The 22787-nt window shown below is 41.5% G+C and overlaps 2 protein-coding genes across 9 annotated transcripts; one reads left to right on the top strand and one right to left on the bottom strand.

Annotated features, from left to right (window-relative positions):
• Positions 1–72: 72 nt before the first annotated feature.
• Positions 73–10259, bottom strand: wfs1a (Wolfram syndrome 1a (wolframin)). Of its 6 annotated transcripts, none has more exons than XM_086033159.1 (13): positions 10146–10259; positions 9881–9962; positions 8940–9375; positions 8248–8324; positions 6838–6982; positions 6517–6690; positions 6000–6077; positions 5825–5928; positions 5584–5715; positions 5265–5510; positions 4054–4332; positions 3085–3248; positions 73–2932 (listed from the first exon to the last, which is right to left on the bottom strand). In XM_086033159.1, the coding sequence occupies exons 3-13, from the start codon at positions 9211–9213 to the stop codon at positions 1759–1761; spliced, it is 2847 nt and encodes a 948-aa protein (XP_085889285.1). In that variant the 5' UTR covers positions 9214–9375; positions 9881–9962; positions 10146–10259; the 3' UTR covers positions 73–1758. The 6 variants fall into 6 exon arrangements, with proteins under 6 accessions (XP_085889285.1, XP_085889286.1, XP_085889284.1 ...); XM_086033160.1 differs by having other exon boundaries at positions 9881–9922; positions 10146–10250; XM_086033158.1 differs by having other exon boundaries at positions 9881–10235.
• Positions 10260–10719: 460 nt separating this feature from the next.
• crmp1 (collapsin response mediator protein 1) lies at positions 10720–22551 on the top strand. Of its 3 annotated transcripts, XR_015087171.1 has the most exons (15): positions 10720–11394; positions 13391–13479; positions 13632–13816; positions 13899–14063; positions 14990–15051; positions 15142–15222; positions 15403–15471; positions 16035–16155; positions 16287–16443; positions 17845–17986; positions 18187–18357; positions 19250–19429; positions 19506–19668; positions 20291–20440; positions 22318–22551. XR_015087171.1 is itself a non-coding variant. In XM_086033751.1 (14 exons), the coding sequence occupies exons 1-14, from the start codon at positions 11044–11046 to the stop codon at positions 20380–20382; spliced, it is 2028 nt and encodes a 675-aa protein (XP_085889877.1). In that variant the 5' UTR covers positions 10720–11043; the 3' UTR covers positions 20383–21265. The 3 variants fall into 3 exon arrangements, 2 of the variants coding, with proteins under 2 accessions (XP_085889877.1, XP_085889878.1); XM_086033751.1 differs by lacking the exon at positions 22318–22551 and having other exon boundaries at positions 20291–21265; XM_086033752.1 differs by lacking the exons at positions 10720–11394; positions 22318–22551 and adding an exon at positions 12300–12523 and having other exon boundaries at positions 20291–21265.
• The last annotated feature ends 236 nt before the right edge of the window (positions 22552–22787 follow it).

The following is a 22787-nucleotide window of genomic DNA, read 5'->3' as shown; positions in this document are numbered from 1 at the left end:
TAATTCAAAGCATACAAGCACAAGCTGTAGTAACAATAGCTTTCAAAAATAATAACAAACATACAAATGGAGTGCCTTTCGATAGTCAAGCACTTTTATAGTCATTGCACACATCCATAAAGGCAAAATAAAGAAGCCACTTATATTCAGTGTACAAGTGAAGTACCAGTTTGTCACATAAAAGTCAAGGTTTCACTTCAGTAGTGCACCCATGTAAAGTAGACCTTGCAATATATTACATTGCAATATACAGTAGGAGGGCAAAATGTATACTGACTCCATTTCATAATAAATAACGGACACCATTAAATCTTTTGACTGGTATGCTTAATCTAAAATGTTGGCAGTATCATAATATTGTATAAAACAGAAAAAATATTGACCAGTGAGTTACTGTAAAACGATGAATCCTCCTCTGGTTAACTTTCTGATGAAGTGACATCCATAGTAAGATACGTCCTCAGATAAGACATGTAGCATGTGTAACATAAACAACAAAACTAGCACTAAATCCTTTTTTTGTTCCAAAATAAAACTTTTCAAAAACTAATACAACATCCAATTAGATTTCGTTTTCACCAATCCATTAAAAGAAATTATTAAAACGAATAATCTGTGTGAAAGACGACGAGCACAATGGCTATTAAATCTTCGACGTGACCATGTTACATAATCACATTGTACAAAGATATGCTCTGATCACTTTCAGGTCCTTTTTTTTTTCACGTGCAGTGGGTCATAGGATTAACCTTTTTAACATTGTAGGCCACTGTAAATTTGAGATGTGACTAAAGATAAGAAATCTCTTTGTTAGCAGCTAGCAAGCCAAGCTAGCTTGAAAGGCTTCAATATACAGCAAGACGAGTTTATCCGGATACAAACAATTTAATGAACGGGCGTTTGACATAAAGTAGTGACGGACATACTTTTTAACCAAAGGCAATATACCTTTGCTGTCATGAGAAAAGATTGTTGTGTTGAATGCAGCAAACATCCAGACACAAAGTAATTATAAGAGTCCAGGCCCTTGACAGCATCAAAGTCCTCTCAGGTGTTGGCAATGTTCTTGATGTTGCGATAGCTCACTTCAGGGAACAAACTGGCTTCATTTGACCTGTCTGATTTTGCAAATGTAGTTTTTCTACATATCGACTTCGAACGAGTGGTTCCAAAGGGTCGATGAAACAGACAGGTGTCCTAATAGGGACCTTTTTCACGAAACTAGACATTAGACCGATGACCGATAACTTAAGATAAGGCTTGTCTTCGCGTTTTCCTTTTCTTTGTACATGCCCTTTACCACGTTGACATTAAACTAAGCATTGTGGGTAAAATGACATCAGCACTAAGGGTCTCTAGATACATTTTGGACAGCTTGCATGTGATCAATTACCACTCTTTACAATTCCCTGTGGATGACTGGGACCAGGGTGGGGTTTGTACTTTACCAGACCACAGCTTCCCTGTGACTCTTAACAATATAAGCAATCCAGAAAAAGAATAGATTAAAAACACACACATTATCCTGCACGCTGAGGAAGTGTAGATTTTTATAGCCAAACTTTGGCTAGTTTGGCATTTGCTGTATAAACTCATCCCCACTCAAAAGTAAACATTACTTTTATCACAATCATGTCTGTTGGTTGATATGCGTGAATCTCATCACAAAAGGACATTCAAGGTGGCTCTATAGGGAAGCTTAAGTTTGAACAAAACAGTTTGTCACTTTTGGCGCTGGTGCCCTTTTTGGGTCTGTTCTCAGCCAGTGATCTTTGCTGACAGGAAGGGAGAAAAGAAGAAATCAAATGCAAAATTCAGGGCTCGCATTGTCGTACGTCTCCAGTCCCTCTCGATTTTTACCTGCCTGCCACCAGGCAAAAGTGGAGAAACACAGTCCAGACAGTTGATAGCCTTCATTTCCAAGGCCGGGGCCTTGGTTCCGAGACGGCCCTCCAGCTTGGTGCAGAACTCCACCATATTACCCGGTTCCAGATTGAGCAGGACCTGTCGGAATTCGTGGCTGGCCATGAGCACGATATCCCTGCCTTGATCGTCCGCTTCTGAGCTTTGGTTCCTGATCATCCCTACGGTCACTTGGAACCGGTAGCTGTCAAAGCGCTTGACATGACAGGTGTGTTTGGCCAGAGCCTTGATCTGACACATCTCTTCCTCTTCTTGAATTCGTAGCAGCATAGGCAAAGAGACCTGAACTGGCGTAGAGCTGGAAACCGTTGGATTCGTCACATTCTTTGGCTCACATTTCGGGTATCTCTCACCATAGAGGCATCGCAGCCAGTCCCCAAGAAACACAGGCAACATGTTAATGACCGACTGCGCCCCATTCTCCGTCTCAGCCACAGTGACGTGCCTAAAGCGGCCTGTCCAGGTGACCCTGTGTCCCTGTAGGTGGCTGCAGAAGATCTGCGTCTTGGCCATACCTTTGGATTGCCAGGCAGGAGGTCCGCACACCTGACTGTACTGGTCCCACGTCAAGGTGGAGTTGTAGACTTTTTGACCTTCCGAGTGATACACATAGATCGAGAAGAAGAGGATCACCATGGAGATACAAAGTAAGATGAACTTAACAGGGCCGCGGTGCGTGACTGAGCGGAAAACACCCAGAATAGACGTGCTGAACCGCGTCCAGAGCCGGAGGATGACGGGGATGGCGCATACGACTAAAGTAACGATCATCTTGGTGAGCTCTAGCTCCAGGAACCACTTGAAGAGCTGGATTAAGAGCATGATGGCAAGGCCCACTGCCAGAACGGGCAGAGCAAACAGGAAGAGGAAATAGGCCACGCAGGTGCGGATTATACCCACAGCCGTGGAATTCTGGAGGAGCACCACTGAGAATTCACACCACATGAAACACACGAGGTAGGGCACCAGGATGCAGTATGTCCCCCGAAAGCCACGCTTTCGGGCCATGCTAGCCGCAGAAAGAAAGGAGAAAATGAATTAATACGTTGCAAAAATGTAATCTCATAAAGCTATTTGGAACATGCAATCGCAGCCGTCCAAGAAGGAAACACTGTCCGTATAACAATTATCTAGAATAAAGATGCTCACTAGGTTGCTTACCTGAAGAACAGGTAAAAAAGGCAAACATACAGCAAGCAGGGAATACTGAGCTGAAGCACGACTGACTCCCCTAGAGGCAAAGTTGCAAAGGTGCGTCCCAAGGTGCCAAGCACTGTCATGTTTTCAGGCAGGAGCTGAGTCAGGCCACAAAGAGACGACGCAACCTGAAATAATAAACAATGATTTTCTTTTAAGATGAAGATAACCCCAAAAACTACATAGCTGGTCTGCCAAACACACACACACACACACACACACAAAAACCCCAAAATGGGTCACAGAGTTGAGTACCAAAGTATGGCGCATGGGCCACATGCGGCAAGCCCTAGAATTCTTATTGTTTTAATAAAATTAACTGTTTTACATCCAAATTGTAACTTTTTTTCAATGTCATTTCAAGAATGGGAAACGATGATTTTAGTCATTGTCTTATTTTCAACAAGAACCCAAATATGCCACTTTGTGACAATTAATTTCTGAACATACTCGTTTGACCTGGTGTTGGTGAGCTAATTGAGTTAACTGGGTTGCCTAATTATGTGGGGCGTGGGAGACTGTCTCTTTAAGAATGTGCCAATCGGAGATTGTCTCTAAGAATGTGCCATTGAAGTTGATGTGACATCAGTATGGTAACATTAGTTGGTACAATGTGGTGCAGCTATTTTGGTCCCTTAACAACTGCAAAAAGTGTCCTGTTTTCTTTACTCGTTTTAAACACATCTTGGTATCTTTCAATGGGAGTGGCATTTAACATACGTTCTCTTCTTCTTGTTCCTTTTTTGAGCAGCACACATAGAACTCACTTTGTTTTGGCTAGCGTACATGGCAATTACTCTTTTGCCTTGATCATTTTTGTTTATTAATGCATTTGCGTTATTATTTGGCCTCTATATGTGAAAAGTGTGTTTCATTCTGCTCAAAAACAGACAAATGCATGAAATGAAATGAATGGCGTGTTACCCCTCTCACCTCTATGACCATTGCTCGTCGTGCATATGTCGCAGCCATGGGACTGAGGCTCTGGTAGCTGACGGCCGTGAAGAAGATGGCCACCGTAGACAGCTCCGAACAGGGGATCCAGCCCTTGTCAGCAACAGGGAACGAGAATATGACGAAGAAGACTGACAATATAAAATAGAGGTATGGCTCGAGGTTATTCCATCCAAAGTCGTTCTCTGCCTGCTCAACATCCAGGCCAGGTTCGAAGCGGGTCAGGAGAGATGTCAGAGTTCGAAAGTTCTCCCAGGTCTGTAAAAGCAAGGAGAATTAAGAGTAAAATGAAAGACTACTTTCCCACATATGAGATTTTTCTTTTTTAAACAACCACATGGGTTTTTATAAAGAGCAGGCATTCTTCCGATTGTTTTCTATCAATATATACTTTAAATACAGTTGGGTTAAAAATAACTCAATTTGGGGTAAAAATTGGACCGATCCACGAATTGGGTCAATTTGACCCACGTTCTTGAGTTGATTTGTACAAAACAGCCTCATTTTTGGGGTTGTTTTGAACAAAACTACCAATTTTGGGGGGATGCTTTCTGCAGAATAATCTAGAAAGTTGTGTCAAATTGACCCAAGTAGTGGATCGGTCCATTTTTGACCCAAAATTGTGTTATTTTGAACCCAACTCTTTTTAGAGTGTCATCAAGCTTTACAATAGGCAAAACATATTAAAAATAGCAAACATATTTTGTCCGATCTTCTCTCATATGAACAATATTTGCTGCGTTGGCAGTATTAGAAAGCGTCAAACATTTTGCAGCATTTCAAATTTAGCCTTCAGACTTATCACCCGAACAGTATGTGATACCTTTACACTTTAAAAACAGTTGGGTTAAAAATAACCGATACACAAATTGGGTCAATTTGACCCACTTTCTTGCATTGTTTTGTACAAAACAGCCCATTTTTGGGGTTGTTTTCTGCAAAAACAACCAAGAAAGTTGGGTCAAATTGACCCAAGTTGTGGATCGGTCCATTTTTTACCCAAAATTGTGTTATTTTTAGAGTGTGTATATACAGTAAGTCAAATCTTATTACAGGTATATTCCATTCCTTTGTATTCTCAAATCTGAATAAAGCTTCACCTCTTGATAGCTGTTAAAAATCCTCAAGTCTAGCCAATCACAAATGATGCTATTTCTACACACTTCATACGCTAAAAGAAAAGAACTCACCTTACTACTCTGAAAAACACGCAGTGTGCAAATAATCATGGAGATGAAGGAGAGATAGAAGACCAATAGCGGGATGACAAAGGAAAACAAGTCAATGGTGAGGTTACTGATGATGAAGAAGAAGATAAGCGTGTTGACATGTTGCGTAGGGATGATGGTGCTCAGCCACTGGACGCCGGCCCGCGATGCCCAGTCCACCAGGTGCTCCTTGACCTCCATCACACTATCAACCGGATAGTGCAGCATCTGATGACACCAGAGACACCGCTTGAAGAAATAATACCAACATCAACATCAACGATGATGTTCAAGACGATACCATCAAGCGGGATTTCATATCTATTGCTTTTTTAAGGGCGCTGGTCTGCTTTGGGTCCAGCATCATCCCCCTTCTGCCAAAACTCCAAGACCCGCCTTGGTGCTTCTTGTCTTCTAAAGGGGCCAGCTCAGCCTTGCACGTCAAAACACAGATATAACACTTTTCACACCGCATGAATGTTTATTAACTGTATGCTTCCGTTATGATGTTCTTTTCTTTCTTGTTTTTCTTTTTTTTTTACCTCCGTGCCATCAGGGTTTTCTGTCCCGGGCGATGAGGGAACAATACCTTGCGCGTAGTTTTTAGTCATCTCAACAAAGTCGTCCAAGTCCACCAGCTGATTGGCTGGGGAGACAAAACGGATTGTGGTCCATAAGCGACAGTACCGTAACCATGAAGCCTCAAAGGATACTCACTCTCACTGCCGACCATGTTTTCCAGTATTTTCTGAGTCTCGTCTGAGGTGGGGCCAGACATCCTTTTTGCAGCGTCTCCTAATGTTTGGGGACAATTAAAAAGTGATTTGCAGGCATGCCCTTACTCAATGTGAAGTATTGTTCAAAGCCATTCGACTACAATATACCAAAGAAACTTGGGACTATCATTGTCAGGTTTTGTTTATTGTAATACTTAAACCTATATTCATTTAACTTTGACGGATAAACCTGCCGTTTTAATGTTGTGTTGATTATTAGAGATGCACCGAAATATTGGTATAGGTCCCAATACTGTACTTTTATACAACAATATGTGATTACAATAAAACTAGATTTCCATCCCAATGGCAAAATGAAATTACATTATCGGCTATTGGTACTCAGTATTGGCAAATACTCAAATGTAACTACTTGTAGTTGTATTCAGGCTGAAAAAATGCTATCCGTACATCTCATTGATCATATCATGTACTGAATGTGTGTGGGTGGCTCCTACCGAGTCCTTTGTTGGCCTGACTGACATTCTCCAGCATCTCAGTCATGGCCACTTTAGATTTCTTCTCTGGATTAAGCTTCCAGTACATCATCATGGCTGCTTTACGCACCGCCCTCTCAAACTTACTCTCCGCCGACAGTTTACGAACATCTTCCTCGTTCTCTGCAGTGATTCCTGGGTGAGGATGCCAGAGACCACCAAAAAAAAAAAATCAAGGATGCAAATCTCCCCCTGCCCCCATCCCCAACCCACCCACGCACACACACACTCCCCCACACACACACACCACACACAGATCCACATATGTGTTGGCACAATAACCTATTTTCCGCATCCAACAGCGCTGCAAGGCTCTTGCTGCAGTCTTTCTTCCCTGTTTTGCAGCTTTTATCAACCAATTAACAGCCAGACGATTGTTTAGATCTCTATCCTCCTCTTCGGCAAGAATCAAGTAGTGCTGACCCAGCTGATGGACAGAAGAGACGTAAAGAAGATTAATTCACTGTGTGTGCTGTTGCCTAACCTAAATACAAAGAACAATAAGAACATTATGACGGTTAGAGCTGTAGCTGAGTTTTAAGCAAAATAAAAAAAGAAATGTAATTGGGATTTTAATATACATTAGGTGATATTGGGTACAACTTCACAATCCAGTGTGATCCAATACGAAGCGTTTTGTCTTTATTTTTATGAATTTTACACTTAGTATCCAGAGAATGTGAGCAGTTTTAGGGTTTTGGTGCCTTGCTCAAAGTGAAATGAGATCCACTAAGATACGCCTTGCTAGATGTGTATGTTTGATATGATGCATTTTTTTTTCAACAGCAAACTCCAAGTTTAAAATAAATAAACAAATAAATGCTCAATTTTGTAAAGACAGATGGTAACATTATATTCTGTTGGACTTCATTATATTGTGTCGGTAAACCTAATGTGAATTTCACCCCTTAAGTGACAAAAGGTCACAGAACTGACCTCTCCTTGACGATCCAGAACGCAAGACAAAGACGACTGTAATCTAAAAATCCCACATTGAGGTTAATGAATCACACAGATTAATTCAAAATCCAACATTTCCTTATACTTCAGGCACAGACATTTCCATCTGCAGGGGTGGAGGAGGCCATCGGAGGGTTTCAGGTGACAATTTGCTAATATTAACAGACATTTTATAACCGTCTCCTGACACTATTAAATGTGTTTGCTGAGGAATGGGAACACAGACTCTTATCTTGTTTGAAATCATGGCAATACGTTCCATCCATCAATGATGTGTGAAGTATTGTGAATGTATGAAATCACTGTTCACATGCACACACCCGCTGTGGTTATTTAAGTGCTTGGTATGTCCAAATACATGATACACTCCTTTGAATAAGTACCATGCACGCGGGACTCGAGCTTGGTGGCTTTTCAAAAGTCTAGACCCACATTCATTTTCCCATTACTCCCCGTAGTTTTATGTTCTAATATTTGTACAGGTAAGTACATCTGCTATCTTTAATTTAACATGATTATTACACAGAAAAAGCACATCATTTGTAGGCTTTAACACTTGGTGAAACCACGTTTGAAGGCAAAGCAACATCTTATGTATCATGCTGGACGCATGGCATCATGTTGCAAGTGGATAAAAATAGACACTCACACAGAAGTAGACAGCACGCAGTGCACCAGCACAGTTGAAAACAATGCCAAGAGTCCATCTTGTGAGCATGTGCCTCCACTCACCCGGGTCTGAGCTCTGGCATCACCCGCTTTGGCTTTCTCTTCGATCTGGTCCTTAGCTAGGTCTTCTGGTTCCTCATCTGGAGGGGAAGACAGTGGTATCTTGGTTATGTATTTATCAGTAAGGCTATATTATAGCTTATATCAATGCTGGTCCAAAGGCAAGTAATAACAAAAACAACCTTAAAGTCAACCCAAACATATTTTTTTCAAGGTTATGTTTTATGTAGGACCACTAGTTGAAATAAGGCAATATGATCAATACGAAATATGAGTTAAGCAGCAAAATTCACCCGTTTTTAGCCATCTCAGGGGGCGGCCATTTTGTCACTTCTATCGACTGAAAATTACATCACAGACCCTCACGGCTCACCTGTTTTCTGAAGCTGAGCTATGATTGGTCGTTATCTGAGCCCTGAGGCTGTGTGATGTCATTTTGATGTCACCAAGTGACAAAATGGCTGCCCCCAGAGATGGTTAAAAACGGGTGGATTTTTTTGCTTACTCATATTCCACAAGCACAATATTAATCAGAATGCTGTGTTTCAACTAGTGGGCCTGCATAGAACATATTCTTAAAAAAAATATGTTTGGGTTGACTTTCACATTAAGTTTTGGCCCAAAACCTGGGTGACGAGAAACAAAACATCTTTGTTCTGTAACCTGATAATGCATCATTTTAACCTCTATCTCACCTTCTTCTTCATCAGTGTCATCTTCCTCTTCTGCTTTTCTAAGTCTTTCCTCTATTATCACTCGCTTAGCTACAGAGGCAAAGGTTCTTCTCCTAGGGATGTTAGATTGGCAAGAATCTGTGGAGGGTGTGGGGTTGCTACAGTTCGGGCCAGCAGAAGCAGGGTTGGGAATGGGGGATGATTCAGACAAAGGCTCAGAGGAGACCTCCATGGATTTGTTTTTTGGGACCGTGTCAGGAGAGAAAAGTTCATCTGAGGAAAGTGTGGACTCCATCCGTATAGAGAGGAGTAGTTTGTGAGGGTGAGAGTTGAATTTATTGGAGACAGGAGAAGGAACTTTGGGGTGAATAGGGAGCGTGTGTCCATTCAGGACATAGCATAACTCCTGGGTGTTGAAAGTGGTCAGCAAATCTACAAAGTCCTCCTTTTGTCTGTCCTGAAATGAGAAATGTGGGAAGGAGTCATATAAGAGCTGTAAATCCATTGAAACAGCCACATGCAGGATCCATTCATTTAACGCTAAAACGATATACCTTATTGAAACCTCATTTGACCACTGTACGGCTCCAGTATGCCAAGAGTTATTAATGACGAGGTAAACCGTACATGAGCACAACATGAGACAGTGTGATACCACCATCCATTCTGTCTTTGCAGAAGGACTGCTCAGGTTTAACTGACATTGTACCTCGCATGTAGCAAAATCACGTCATTTCAAAGCACCATTTGAAGCACTTCATATGATGCACTGCAGTTGCAAAACATTGTGAACTACGACCACAATCATAATTAAAAAAAATATTTATGTATTCATTTTATATAAATCATAAAATGAATGCCTATACGACAGCGCCAATAACAAGTGACAGTCGCTGTCTGTGTAGAAGCAAAGTTTATTTGATACAACTAGCAATGAGTTTCAGTGTGTAGATGTAGGCTACCTTATGAAGTGGCCGTTGGGTGTAGTGGGCAACAACGTGCAGCTGAAATAAGAGAGCCACATAAGTACGTAGCAGCTGGTAACTTGAAGGGAGAAAGCATGGAGTGGAAATATTCAGTGCATTTACATGCAAAAAAAAATAAAAAATAACAACCATTCTCGTGTATGTTACAACTAACTCGCCTCAACAATAAGCATGCCAACTGATTGAAAGAAATGAAACCTCAAGACAGCACAAGCTCGAACAAACATAAACTCAAAATCACCTGATATCTTCAAAATAAAAAGAAGTTTAGTGTTCTTGTGGTACCAAAGCGCGGAACACTGACGGTAAATCTCTCACGCGTCTCGGTTAAACGCTCCAGTCCATAAACACTAACTTATGCCCCGCCCTCTTAAAACATACTCTTTTCCTATTGGCTAAAAGGAACGACAATCAAACGTTGGCTTCGTCTGATTTGATAGCTTCCTCTCGCGTTAAAAATGTCTGGCTCCTGTTTAAGTGAGAATGTATCACAGCCTTTTATTGTTTTGAAAAGTGCTTTGTAACAGCTCTGGCTGTTATGAAATGCGCTATATAAATAAAATTGTATTGTATTGTATTGTTTGGGTCCCATGCATATTTGCATCCTCGCAGCTTCACTGCAAGCTTGAAAAGAAACAGAACCATACAGGCGGCTCTCATCAGTAGAACTGATCCAATCAGCACGCAGGTCAGTGTTCAGACTAGTACAAATAAATAAAATCTCCTAAAATATCAAGGGATATTTTACCTGACCTTTTACCTGACTTGCGGGTACCTGCATGTTTTTTTTTGCAGGAGGACGTATGTGACACATAAGTGAGGGCATTTGAAGCATATTCAAATCTGTCCTTCCAGATGTGCTGCTTTAATCCTCTCATCACTCCCACTTTAGGCTTTGGAGGGAGAGGGGAACAAAGAGCCACCTATCTGGATACTTGCGGCGGAGGTTACATCAAAATTACATAAAAACGGCATCATCCTTTTTTGTGGGGATTGAATCCTCCTCCATTTAGCCCTGAGACAAGTACAGTCCAACCAGTATCACAAGAGGAGGCGGGACCGTCTGTGCCCGGTTACATCGCGTGTTACTGTCTCCATCCTCTCTCACAGTGTAGCCGAAGCCTCGGGTGGAAGTCACGATGTCGGACTGCAGGAGGCAGTGGAACCGGGAAGATGAGCTACCGGTCTACTTTGCCGCCCCCATCGCCACGGGGCCGAACCAGCGCAAGAGCTACGGCATGTTCGACTCCGTGGAGGGGGCGTTTGAAAGCAAAACCATCGACTTCGACAGTTGCGCTGTTGGAAGGAAAGGGGGCCGCACCCCGAGGAGCGGGAGCCGGGAGAGACTCCTGGATATCTGCGACTCCACCGGCGGCAAAACCTCTGGTGAAGCCCGAATGGGTTCACGGACCACCTCCCCCAAGGGAGAACGTGGCTGTGCAGGGGTCGAGACGGCGTTTCCCTCGGGGATGGAAACCACACATGGAAAGGTAACTTCTGAGACAGATTGATTGATTGATTGATTGATTGATTGATAGATAGATAGATTAATTAATTCATTCATTCATTCATTCATCCATTCATTCATTCATTCATATTGCATATAGGCCTACTCTATGGTGTCAGTTATCGCTAGGCACATTATGGCTGTCAAAATCATATAAAAAGATAGTCATACATAAACACACCTGCCCGTGCAATTGTTGTTATTATTATTGTAGAAACCCCCCCCCCCCCCCGACTTAAATGAGAAGTCTTGGAAAATAGTGAAAACCAAATACACAGAAGGCTACACCTATTGCTCAAACGGGATATGGTGGGGGGAAACAACAATTGCTATGCATGTTAAAAGTTTAGAATATTTGGAATATTTGGAATAGATTGAATGAAAAAAAAAATTCATTCAGCAAATACCATGAATTAGACACACTTTATTTACTTCAGGGCCTGGACCAGCTATAACGACGTGACCGACCAAAACTTGGGCCTTGGTTGATAGGCTATGATGAGAGAGAGAGAGAGAGAGAGAGAGAGAGAGAGAGAGAGAGAGAGAGAGAGAGAGAGAGAGAGAGAGAGAGAGAGAGAGAGAGAGAGAGAGAGAGAGGGGGTGGAGGATAGAGAGGCAAGAAGAAAGAAAAAGAAAGAAAGAAAGAAAGAAAGAAAGGGCACCATACATGCATGCATGTCCACCTATACATGCATTTGTGCCTCAAACTACCAAATGTCTCCCCAGAAAGTGCGCAGTCACGTCGGGACGTTGTGGTGCTGAAGTGGACAGCAACCATGCAAATAAACTGCCATTGTCGTGTGTTGAGTGCTCGTGCGTGCGCCACTAGCTGTTCTAACGTGACAGTTCAGTGTTGCAATCACTGTGGTGAAGTGTGAGGGCGCTCGTGTGCACGCCGCTTTTCCTGTGCACGTGCACATTTACTCCGTGTGCGAGCACGCACACAGCGCTATAGTCGCTTGCCTTTTTCTCTGGGCGCGTTCACGCCGACACCGCGTTTTACAGTGGGGGTAACAAAAGGGGGGCACCGCGAGTGAGTAGACTGCACCCCGGGGGAAGAAACCATCATGTCTGGAACCAGTTGCCAGGAGAACAACCTCCCCCATGTGACGGTAAGATGGAGCTGTTGGAAATCCCTGCTGCCAATGCCGGAAGAGGAGATTAAATTCTTAGCGAGGCTGAAAATACTGTCCTGTATCACGAAGCCTCTTCACTTGGAATTGTCAATTTCACATTGAATGTGCACAGACGTGCACAGGAACGCTGTTTAAATTTTTGTTACATTTGCGTGTCGTGAGGATGGAACTCGGATTTGAGCTGGGAGTAGCGTCAGGCTTTCACTGAAATCTTTTTATCGTTCAGATGGATTAATATAAGTACCAATGGCCCAACACCAAATGCCGAACATTTCATGGCAAAGACCTTTAAATATACAACGATTTCCCGCCTCTACCGCGGTTACCATGGAGACATAACATTTTCCACTGTTGCTAGGTGTCCTCTGTGGAAAAGTGTGTGCATACTTAGACAGCATTATCAACACGTGCTCATTCCTTTTCATCTCTCTCTCGCTCTCTCCAACTATCCATCCTGTTCTTCCAAACGGCAATCCTCCAGCAACCAGATAATATATAAAATAATATGAGACGGATTGCATTCACCTTAGCATGAATGCCATCTATGACCAAAGCAATACGTACAATGTTTTTTTTTTTTTTTTTTTTTTTTTTTTTGACCGATTCATTTATAACAGAAAATAGTGTTCAGGTCGTTTGATGACCTGACATGTTTCGGCGTGTTACTTCCGCCTGTCCGTACACTCTGATGATGAACATGTCAGGTAATTAAACGACCTAAACGCTATTGTCTGTTATAAATGAATCAATCAAAAATATAAAGAAGACAAAATGAGCCTAACACAACTAATATGTGCACCATAATGCCATCTGTTCACTCCTGATTTCCTTTTCCCCTTATAGGGTGACAGCCTGCTGATTAAAGGAGGGCGAGTGGTCAATGATGACCAGTCGCTTTACGCAGATGTGTACATTGAAGATGGGCTCATTAAGTACGTATACACAATATAAATATATCTTGCTGCTACTTTTCACTGTGCAAATGTCTTAGGCCATCATTAAATATGTTTTATCCGCGTTACAACAACTAACTATATATGGCCCTTCTCCACCTTGATTGCACCGCCCCTTATTTTATCCGAAGGCAAGTAGGGGAAAATCTAGTGGTCCCCGATGGTATCAAAGTGATCGAGGCCAACGGCCGCATGGTGATCCCCGGTGGGATTGATGTCAACACCTGTTTGATGAAGCCCTACCTGGGCGTACGCCCCGTCGATGACTTCTTGCAAGGCACCAAAGCGGCGCTTGCCGGAGGCACGACCATGATCAGTGAGTCTGCATGAGACGTGACGATACAGCAACCATGTAAAGGCCATGCACGCTCTTGAGCTCCGACCCGCCACTATTCCAGTTGACCATGTGACGCCCGAGCTCGGGGACAGCCTGCTGGAGGCGTTTGAAGTCTGGCAGGAGGCTGCAGATAAGAGGGCGTGTTGTGACTACTCCCTCCACGTTGACATCCCTCAGTGGAATGAAACCGTTAAAGATGAGCTGGAGATGCTGGTGCAGGAGAAAGGTACATCTGTCTTCACTTTAAAAAAAAAAAAACATATTCTAAAGTGCTGGTGGCTAATTGTGGTCAATTGTTGTTAATCCCTACTTTGGAAAGAACACCAGAGACACATTTGCAACAATTTGGCCTTGCTCTGAATCCTCTTAGAGGGAAAGCACAGAGGAAATGCACTGTCCTCCTTATTCGTCTGCATGTAAGCCAATTTTTCAAAGCACAAAAAAAAAAAACAATCACTTTTGTTCTGGAACAAAACAGATGCTTATGTGACTCATGCCCTTCAAACAAATATGTTACGATTCCGGAGTTATCCGAAAAAGACTCAAAAGCAGGAAACCAGATAGACTTTGACAAAAACAATTTATTTACAATTAAACAAAAATGTGCAAAGCCGACAAAGTTAAAAAAATTAAAAAAAGAGCGCTGGTATGGAAAAAAAAACAAAACGGGAAAACTAGAATAACCCAAAATGCTTGCTAAAGGCAAGAAAATAACTAAAATTTCTTGTCGTGAAAAGACAAGATCACTCCAAATTCGGAAAGTACAACAGAGGATATCTTTAATAACAAAAGATTCAATACTTATATGGCAAAAAACTCAAAGAAACAAGGAGAGCAAAATACATAACAAGAACAAAAGATGACATCTAGAAAATTCAATACTTGGTACTATGGTCAGGAGCAAGCAGAGGAATGCTCCGACAAGGAGCAAACAACTTAGCAGTCCTTTTATACAAGGCTGATTAAAATGAGTTGCAGGTGTGCCCCTCGAGGGAACCGCCCACCACTCCAGATGGAAAAAAAACCCAAACAGAACAGGATTATGCCAAAATGTAGACGCAAAATCACATTCATATCATGAAAAATTAACATTTTTCATTAATTTTGTGAATGTTGTCAATGTGAAGTTCATTTTGTTCCCACTTTTGTCAGGTATCAACTCCTTCCAGGTGTACATGGCCTACAAGGATGTGTACCAGATGACAGATTCTCAGGTCTAATAATAATCTTACATATACCAACATTCATTTATGATAGACGCTATTCTTATGTCATTAATATGTTATATTTGCTCGCTTTTTCAGCTATACGAGGCCTTCTCCTTCTTGAAACAGATTGGAGCTGTGGTGTTAGTTCATGCTGAAAATGGAGATTTGATTGCTCAGGTAAGTGGAGCCGAATGTATCTTTCTTTCGTGGCTATAATGGCAGCTTCTCAGTTCTTAACTAAATGTTGACTCAATGTAGCAGTCTCTTCTGCTTTAAAAATTACACTGTATGTCAGACGCCCTTAAAGGCTGTGACCAACCTCATGCATTTATTATTTTTTTTTTATCCATGATTTAGGAGCAATCCAAAATCCTTGGAATGGGAATCACAGGACCTGAAGGCCATCCTCTGAGTCGTCCTGAAGAGGTGATGCCATCCATCGGTCTATCAAAACACAGATGCCCGTCCCTCATTCTGGCCATCTGATAACCACCTGTCCATACAACCAAAATTCCAATCCAACATCCCTCTGATCCAAATGACTGACTGGCATACCTTGGGGGAGCCCTGTGCCCCGAATTTTGATCTTAAAAATAAACTACCGTAATTTAAAAAAAAAGGTCTCTCCCTTTTAAATAGATCCTAACAGGACAGGATGTCGTGTGAAATAATTAACATAGCGTGTTAAAAAATATTGCCTTTGTGCAATATAAACTAAGCAACAAAATGCACCCACTTTTAGCCATCTCTGGGGGCGGCCATTTTGTCACTTCTGTCGACTGAAAATGACATCACAGATGCTCAGGGCTTACATAACGACCAATCATGGCTCAGCTTCAGAAAAAAGTTGAGCCGTTATTGGTCGTTACCTGAGCCCTGCGTAGTTGTGATGTCATTTTCAGTGGACAGAAGTGACAAAATGGCGTCACTGTATCCATCCATCAAACCATCGACTAGCTCTGATGCGCCCTTGCTTCTTCCAAGTACAGGTGGAGGCTGAGGCGGTGTTTCGTGCGATCACCCTTGGCAACCGCGTGAATTGTCCTGTCTACATCACCAAGGTGATGAGTAAGAGTGCGGCCGACACCATCACCCAGGCCCGGAGGAAAGGTGGCTCTCTCGTTCCGCCATCCCCAATTATACTTCATTACACAGCACCACAGGAAATCCTCATGCCTGTCTACATTATAAATGCTGTATTACATAAATAGTTGTGAATCCCTTTTCGGTTGAATCGCCAGGTTCTGTCGTTTTTGGAGAGCCAATCACAGCCAGCCTGGCCACCGATGGTTCGCATTACTGGAGCAAGAACTGGGCCAAAGCTGCTGCTTATGTGACCTCCCCACCTCTGAGTCCTGATCCCACGACCCCAGACCACCTCCACACACTTCTGGCCTGGTAGGACTTGACTGGGATGTGATCGGGATAATGAAGCCCTCAGTGGGTTTACAAACTTTGAAATGAACGCTGAGTTATTTATAGCTGTAAGCGCCGCATAATGTGAATTTTAAAACAGATCAGTGACACCAAAGGATACGCAGGCAAGGTTTTAATGCTCATTACCTGTTTGGTATTCCAGTAACAGCAGCTGCTCACACGATGCACAGTGTCAAACTTGTTTTAATAAAAAGAGTTGAGGTCATTGCTTGACAAGAAGAGGGGCAAACAAAAAGACTGGAATAAGGAAATGCTATGAATTTATACACTTTACGAAGTCAGACAGTTCTCTGAATAGAATGTACAAAATCTCTTACTGTACATTTTTTTTAGTGCCGCTAATTCTATAAATAGCACAGGAATGTGAATTCTCCATCATCTGTTGCCTTGGATACCAAGTGCCTCTGTCCTCCTCACTCCTCTCTGGTCCTCCACTGTGGGTTTTCAAGCTAGTCCCACGGCACCTTCTTTTTTTTAACTGAAAGCATGTATTTTTAGGTTATTTTTCACAAAAGTCAGGGTACTTACATGCCCTATCTTTATAACCATCTTTCAACTTGATTACACCATAATACAATTATCCAGCCTAATGCGCTTACTGTAATCAATAAACGACGATCACGATGTAGTGAAGAACGTATTATAATGGCTGTTTTAATTTTGAAGACACAGTGAGAAATTGTGATCATGACTTAAAGTTGCATTGTTGTATGATTGACTTTCAGTTGTTTTTTTTGGTACGCTCAGTGAGGACACCTGGTGGCCATTAATGGGATGTCTGAGGGGTGGGCAATTAAACAGAACAAGTTAACTCGTTTATACAAATTACAGCATTGTGCAAAGGTCTGTTTCTTTTTAGCAGACTACTTCCTGGTTCATGGAGGATGTTGAACTAGATTTTTTTGATTAAATTACTTAAAATTATAAAAAATAATGAACTAATTATTTAAGTAAAGTAAAAATGATTATGTACCGTGCATATGAAAAAAAATAGTTTTACTATTTAAAAAAGAAAAAATCGATTTTACAATAAATCAGTGAATCAATTTAATGACATAAATAATAGGCAATTTATAAATTAAAAATTACATACATTTTGATTTAAAAAATTCAGCAAAAAATGTAGTCTAAATTAATGCAACAAATTTTTTGCCCATCCCTACGACAGATCATTGAAATACTTTTGACTTCACTTCAAATCCTGTGATTAATTTTGTTTGATTGTAATTTTTTAAATGATCAAATCCAATTACAGTATAATCTGTAAGGATAATAGACTACAGCATTAAACTGTACCGTACAACTCAATTCTGTTGCAGTGCTAAGTGTGTGTTGGTAACAATGTATCATGTTATGACACAGTGGCGACCTGCAGGTGGTGGGCAGCGCTCACTGCGCATACAGCACCTCTCAGAAAGCAATTGGCAAAGAAGACTTCACCTTAATCCCAGAGGGCACCAATGGAGTGGAGGAGAGGATGAGTTTTGTTTGGGACAAAGCTGTGGTAAGAGCAAACAAATATGTGTGTGCGTGTGCATGTGTGTGTGTGTTATTTTTTTTTACATGAATAAAATTCCACTTAAAAATTCCCTGACAGGACTGCCTCTTTTTCTTGGCCCTTATTTTCAATAATTTTAATATTTGGGACTCCTCTATATTTACTTCTGATCTGCTGTACCTCTTGTCCCCCACACCTCCTCCCAGGCCATGGGTAAAATGGACGAGAACCAGTTTGTGGCTGTCACGTCTACCAACGCCGCCAAAGTCTTCAATCTATACCCCCGTAAAGGTCGGATAGCGGTGGGCTCTGACGCAGACGTCGTGATCTGGGACCCCGACAGCACCAAAACCATCACGTCCAAACTACAACAGTCGGTGAGAACGACGCAGGATGAATAAAGTTGAAGCAGTGGGGGGAGGACAGGCGGCAGGATGAGCGTGAACAGGATTAAAAAAAACAAATAAAATATCAAAGGGGCCATCCTGCATGTGCTAATGTGCCAGAAATTACAGGCATTAGACACGCAGGGCTGACACCACAAAGGGAGAATTGTCAATTTCCCCTGACAATTTAGTGAAGTCATTAAAGATACCATTAAAATTTCAATAGATGCACTGATACACTGCTCTCTGTCCTGTAAAAAAAAAAAAAAAAATCCTTTATTGAAGGTAGCATGCATTTAAATGACCTTACATGAATTTAAATGGAATTCACGGTTCGCAACATCAGGCAGTATTTGATATATTTCGTCTAGCACCCATCTTTCAGAGACTGTAATCCAGACTGCTGTCGGCTTTCGGGTCTAATCCCCCCACCCTGCACCCCTTCACCCACCCCGCACTGGCATCTTTCTACCCCCTCCCCCTGTTTTTATCATATTGCTCTCTGCCCCGAGCCTTTCTCTCCCTTCATCCCCCATCTTCTCAAATGCTGCAGTTTTACTGCATGCATTATTCTCTCTGATGCTCTGCTTGCAGAAATAAACCCTCCTTGCTCTTTGTTTTATTTTTTTCTGGGCTAATAAATAGTATATGTGTGTGTGTGTGTTCTGTGATATGAGCTATCGTTAATCTCAGCCCAAACACTTCTTGTCTTGGCAAGAAGATTTACTACTATTGTTTATTAGAATTGGTCATAGTTGAGGAATATTTGCATCTCATTATGCTACGATATGTATTATTACCCTCGATATATTTCTTTATACAACATTTTCCATCGCTGCGCAGAATTTCTCATGTTTGTAGGCCTAATATGTACTTCTCACAGTCTGCAGAATATAACATCTTTGAGGGTCTGGAATGTCGTGGGGCTGCAATGCTGGTGTTGAGTCAAGGCCGAGTGGTTTTTGAGGAAGGAAAGCTTCAAGTTCAGCAGGGTACTGGCCGATTCATCCCCCGCAAGCCCTTCCCAGATTTTGCTTACCAACGTTTAAAGTTCAGGAACCAGGTACAGTACAGAAATGAGAGTTTGAAATAAATTCTGTATGCAGTATCGGCGCAACATTTCCCATGCCTCTGAACAGATTAAGGACAAAGGGGTCACACGTGGGATGTATGATGGGCCTGTGTGTGATGTCGATCCAACCCCGAAATATATCACACCTTCACCTTCGGCCAAAACTTCACCGACCTCGCACCAGCCTCCACCAGTGCGCAACCTTCACCAGTCCAACTTCAGCCTATCAGGTTAGACACAATGGTTTATTTTTTTGTATTCTATATGTTGGTTTTGCTAAATGTTATGTAGCTCTATAATGGGCAAAAAAACACATTTGGGAGCATTGAAAGTGCAATTCAATATTTTTTTGCAAATGTAATTTAAAATAATGTCCTCATTTTTGACGTATGAAGTTTTAAAGTTTTAAGGACCGATTTATCTATTTATTAATTTAAAGTTATTGTCATTGAAAAAAACTTTCAAAAATTATGACCGTTTTAAGTGACCCCAAACTTTTGTGTAATAAAATATTTCTTGATACTTTTGTGAAATAATAATACGACTTGAAATATTACACTATCTACTCCACTATTAATTTATATTTAATTTTAAAATAGTACCGGTAGTACCATTATTTGATGTGATATATTTAATTCAATTCAACTCACTTTTATTTTTAAAAACCAAATCACAACAGAAGTTTTTGAAATGCACTTTACAAGTGGAGCAGGCCAAAGACCTCACTCTTCACGTCAAAGACTAACTGAGCCCCATTTTATTACACAGTAGTATGAGGATACAACATTTTTGTCACACGTTTAATTCTCTTACTGTATTGTACTCATTGTCTCTATTGATTTAAATTCACAGGGGCTCAGATTGATGACAACATCCCTCGCAGGTCTGGCCATCGTATTGTAGCACCCCCTGGTGGTCGCTCCAACATTACCAGCCTTGGTTGAACACCATGCGCAGTTTTGGGGATTTTGCGGGGTTTCGCCACTGCGCATCACTGAGAGTGTGAGCATGCGTTATGTTTCCTTTGTTACATCAATGTAGCACGCACAAATCGCACCCTAACGATCTGCCTTGTGACTACACACTCTGTAAGAATATGCACATATTAGTGTGATCTACAATCAATAACGTTAACATTCACAAACTAACTCACTTTAAGATGGCGCACCCTTTTCCCCATTTCCAATATAACACACACAGACACACACACACACACACACACACACACACAGTGCTATCTCCTTTTAAATCGCACAACTTCCACTAGGTGTTCCCCACACGATGGCGCTGTTGCTGCTGGCCTCTGTATCCGCATCATCTGCACATGAGCTTTGATTCAATGTGACTCATCGAGATCCTATTGCATGGACATCCCTTTAAATGTTACACTGTTGTGCGCAATTGCATTCAGATGCTGCTTGTAAGATTTGGGCGCTCTTTGATGTTCGTTAAAAAAAAAAAAAAGCATTTTCACTTAAGCAAGGCGATTTCTTCACAGTATTGCAAAATACAAAGGTGAACAAGGCTTTACGCCACTGCAATAAATACAATGATCATTCATTGAGTTATAGAATCATGCAGTAAATAATTGACGTGTGTTATAGCTTTCGGCCAACCACTCATACTAGATTTTTTTTTAATCGTCTTTTTGGCTCTCATATACATTTTTAATGAAAAATCTGTTCGGGCTGTTTGTACTCAAATGTCCTTGTTTATTTGTTATTGTTGCTGTTGGTGTGTATGGTATGATATTTATCATTTACATGACACTTTTTTTGCTGTTGTCTGAGCCATTCATTGATGAATAATAAAGACTGTTGACAGAAATGGAGAGTCTGAACACTTTCATGCAAATTTGCATAACAAACTCACCGGCCACAGCAGTTGCACCTGCAAATCTAATTAGGTCAAATGCTAGAACTGTGCATAAAAAACACCCTGACTACAATGCAGTGCAGTTCTATAGCACTATAACCACTATGATCAACTTTGCTAAATGAATAGCTTTGACAGTGTCAGTCAAACGTAATCATTTGCTATCATTAGATATTACAGGTGGTGTACCCAATGCTGTGGTTAATGCTCTAATCAAACAGAAAATACTATTTTACGCTCCTGTTGGATGCAAACCTGTGATGTAACCTGTAACCAAAGTTAACTACAGTCCGGCCACTAGTGTGCCGGACTGTCGTTAACTCAAGTACCAGGACTAATCCGAGCAGAGATGATATTATTAAAACCCTGATGGCTTTAATTGATGATGATGATGATAACAATGATTATTTTTATGAAATTTACACTATGCAACATGATGCAAGTCATATGTATGCTTGAATCTATTACTGGCGGTTATCATCTTGTAATGATCCACCGCAGTGTGTTCCAACACAGTGTAATCAGTGTTGCTGCATCTGTATTTCAACCCATCTGGGATCCCAGAGGGCTGTTAGCCATACTGCACGCCTCAACACAAAACAGCTAATTTACTCTGCTTAATTGTAAGGTTTTATCCGGCAGACTTCTTTTTAAGTCTCCGGTGATTCCTGTGAAGATTGGTCACGTTTAATTTGCACGCAGAGGTGAGAGTATGACAGCACTTGATTATTGGCTTGTTGGAGTCATTAGCTGCGATTTTTAAATGGGTAATAAAAAAGAAAATATAAAAACGTCATGCTTAAGTGTATGACGTCATTCACATTCGCTTTGAGCATCTGCGCTTTTGTTGTTTTGATGAACATCAATACAATAATTCACCGGTTACATTACCTTCACAATCTTAGAGAACCTACAGTATAATCCATTCTAATCAAAATCACACCAAATGTGTCATCTTTCCAAGGATGACCTCGGCCTCCTTTTTTTTTACATTGTGTTCGCAGGTTCAACTGCATCACATCTTACTGTTTCTAATGTTTCGTTAACCCCGTCCGCACGCATTGTCGAGATTCCTCAAGAGGAGAATTTCTTCAGACGGCGTCACCTTCACACAGACGTGCTCGCTGCACGGCCATCTGCTGTGGGGACTGAACCAAAGTGATGTAATGTCAAGTTTGTGAGGCAAACAAAATGCAAATTATCCATATACAGCAGCAGGTCATAAAATGATATAAACTGAAAACTGTGTGCGAGAGTGGCGTAACTGTGTGAAAATGTGCTATAACAATGCCGATATTTGTCATTCCTTGAGAGCATCGGGCAGCTGTTCAGGAGGGAAATGGCATTTGGGCAATTTACTGAGCCAGCTGTGATGTTAGTGCTGATAGTCCCTCAGGCCTCCGCTATATGCATAGCCTAAAAATGCATCAAGCTTGTACAAAAATGAAGCCTTATTTCCACCACTAACCATTTC

Source organism: Filicampus tigris, chromosome 6 (genome assembly GCF_054856515.1).
Source record: "Filicampus tigris isolate MCC_2025a chromosome 6, RoL_Ftig_1.0, whole genome shotgun sequence".
NCBI classification, from domain to species: domain Eukaryota; kingdom Metazoa; phylum Chordata; class Actinopteri; order Syngnathiformes; family Syngnathidae; genus Filicampus; species Filicampus tigris.
The sequence above is the reverse complement of the archived record's forward strand: the minus strand, read 5'-3'. Positions and strand labels throughout refer to the sequence as shown.

Excerpts from the sequence above, each read along its gene's own strand:
- crmp1 (XM_086033751.1), top strand. The coding sequence starts at position 11,044 with ATGTCGGACTGCAGGAGGCAGTGGAACCGGGAAGATGAGCTACCGGTC. Across the intron at positions 16,156-16,286 it reads CACCCAGGCCCGGAGGAAAG|GTTCTGTCGTTTTTGGAGAG; the intron begins GTGGCTCTCTCG and ends TTGAATCGCCAG. Across the intron at positions 19,430-19,505 it reads GTTTAAAGTTCAGGAACCAG|ATTAAGGACAAAGGGGTCAC; the intron begins GTACAGTACAGA and ends GCCTCTGAACAG.
- wfs1a (XM_086033158.1), bottom strand. The coding sequence starts at position 10,036 with ATGGTTGTTATTTTTTATTTTTTTTTGCATGTAAATGCACTGAATATT. Across the intron at positions 9,376-9,880 it reads CCCAACGGCCACTTCATAAG|GACAGACAAAAGGAGGACTT; the intron begins GTAGCCTACATC and ends TTCTCATTTCAG. Across the intron at positions 6,078-6,516 it reads TCAGGCCAACAAAGGACTCG|GAGACGCTGCAAAAAGGATG; the intron begins GTAGGAGCCACC and ends CCCAAACATTAG.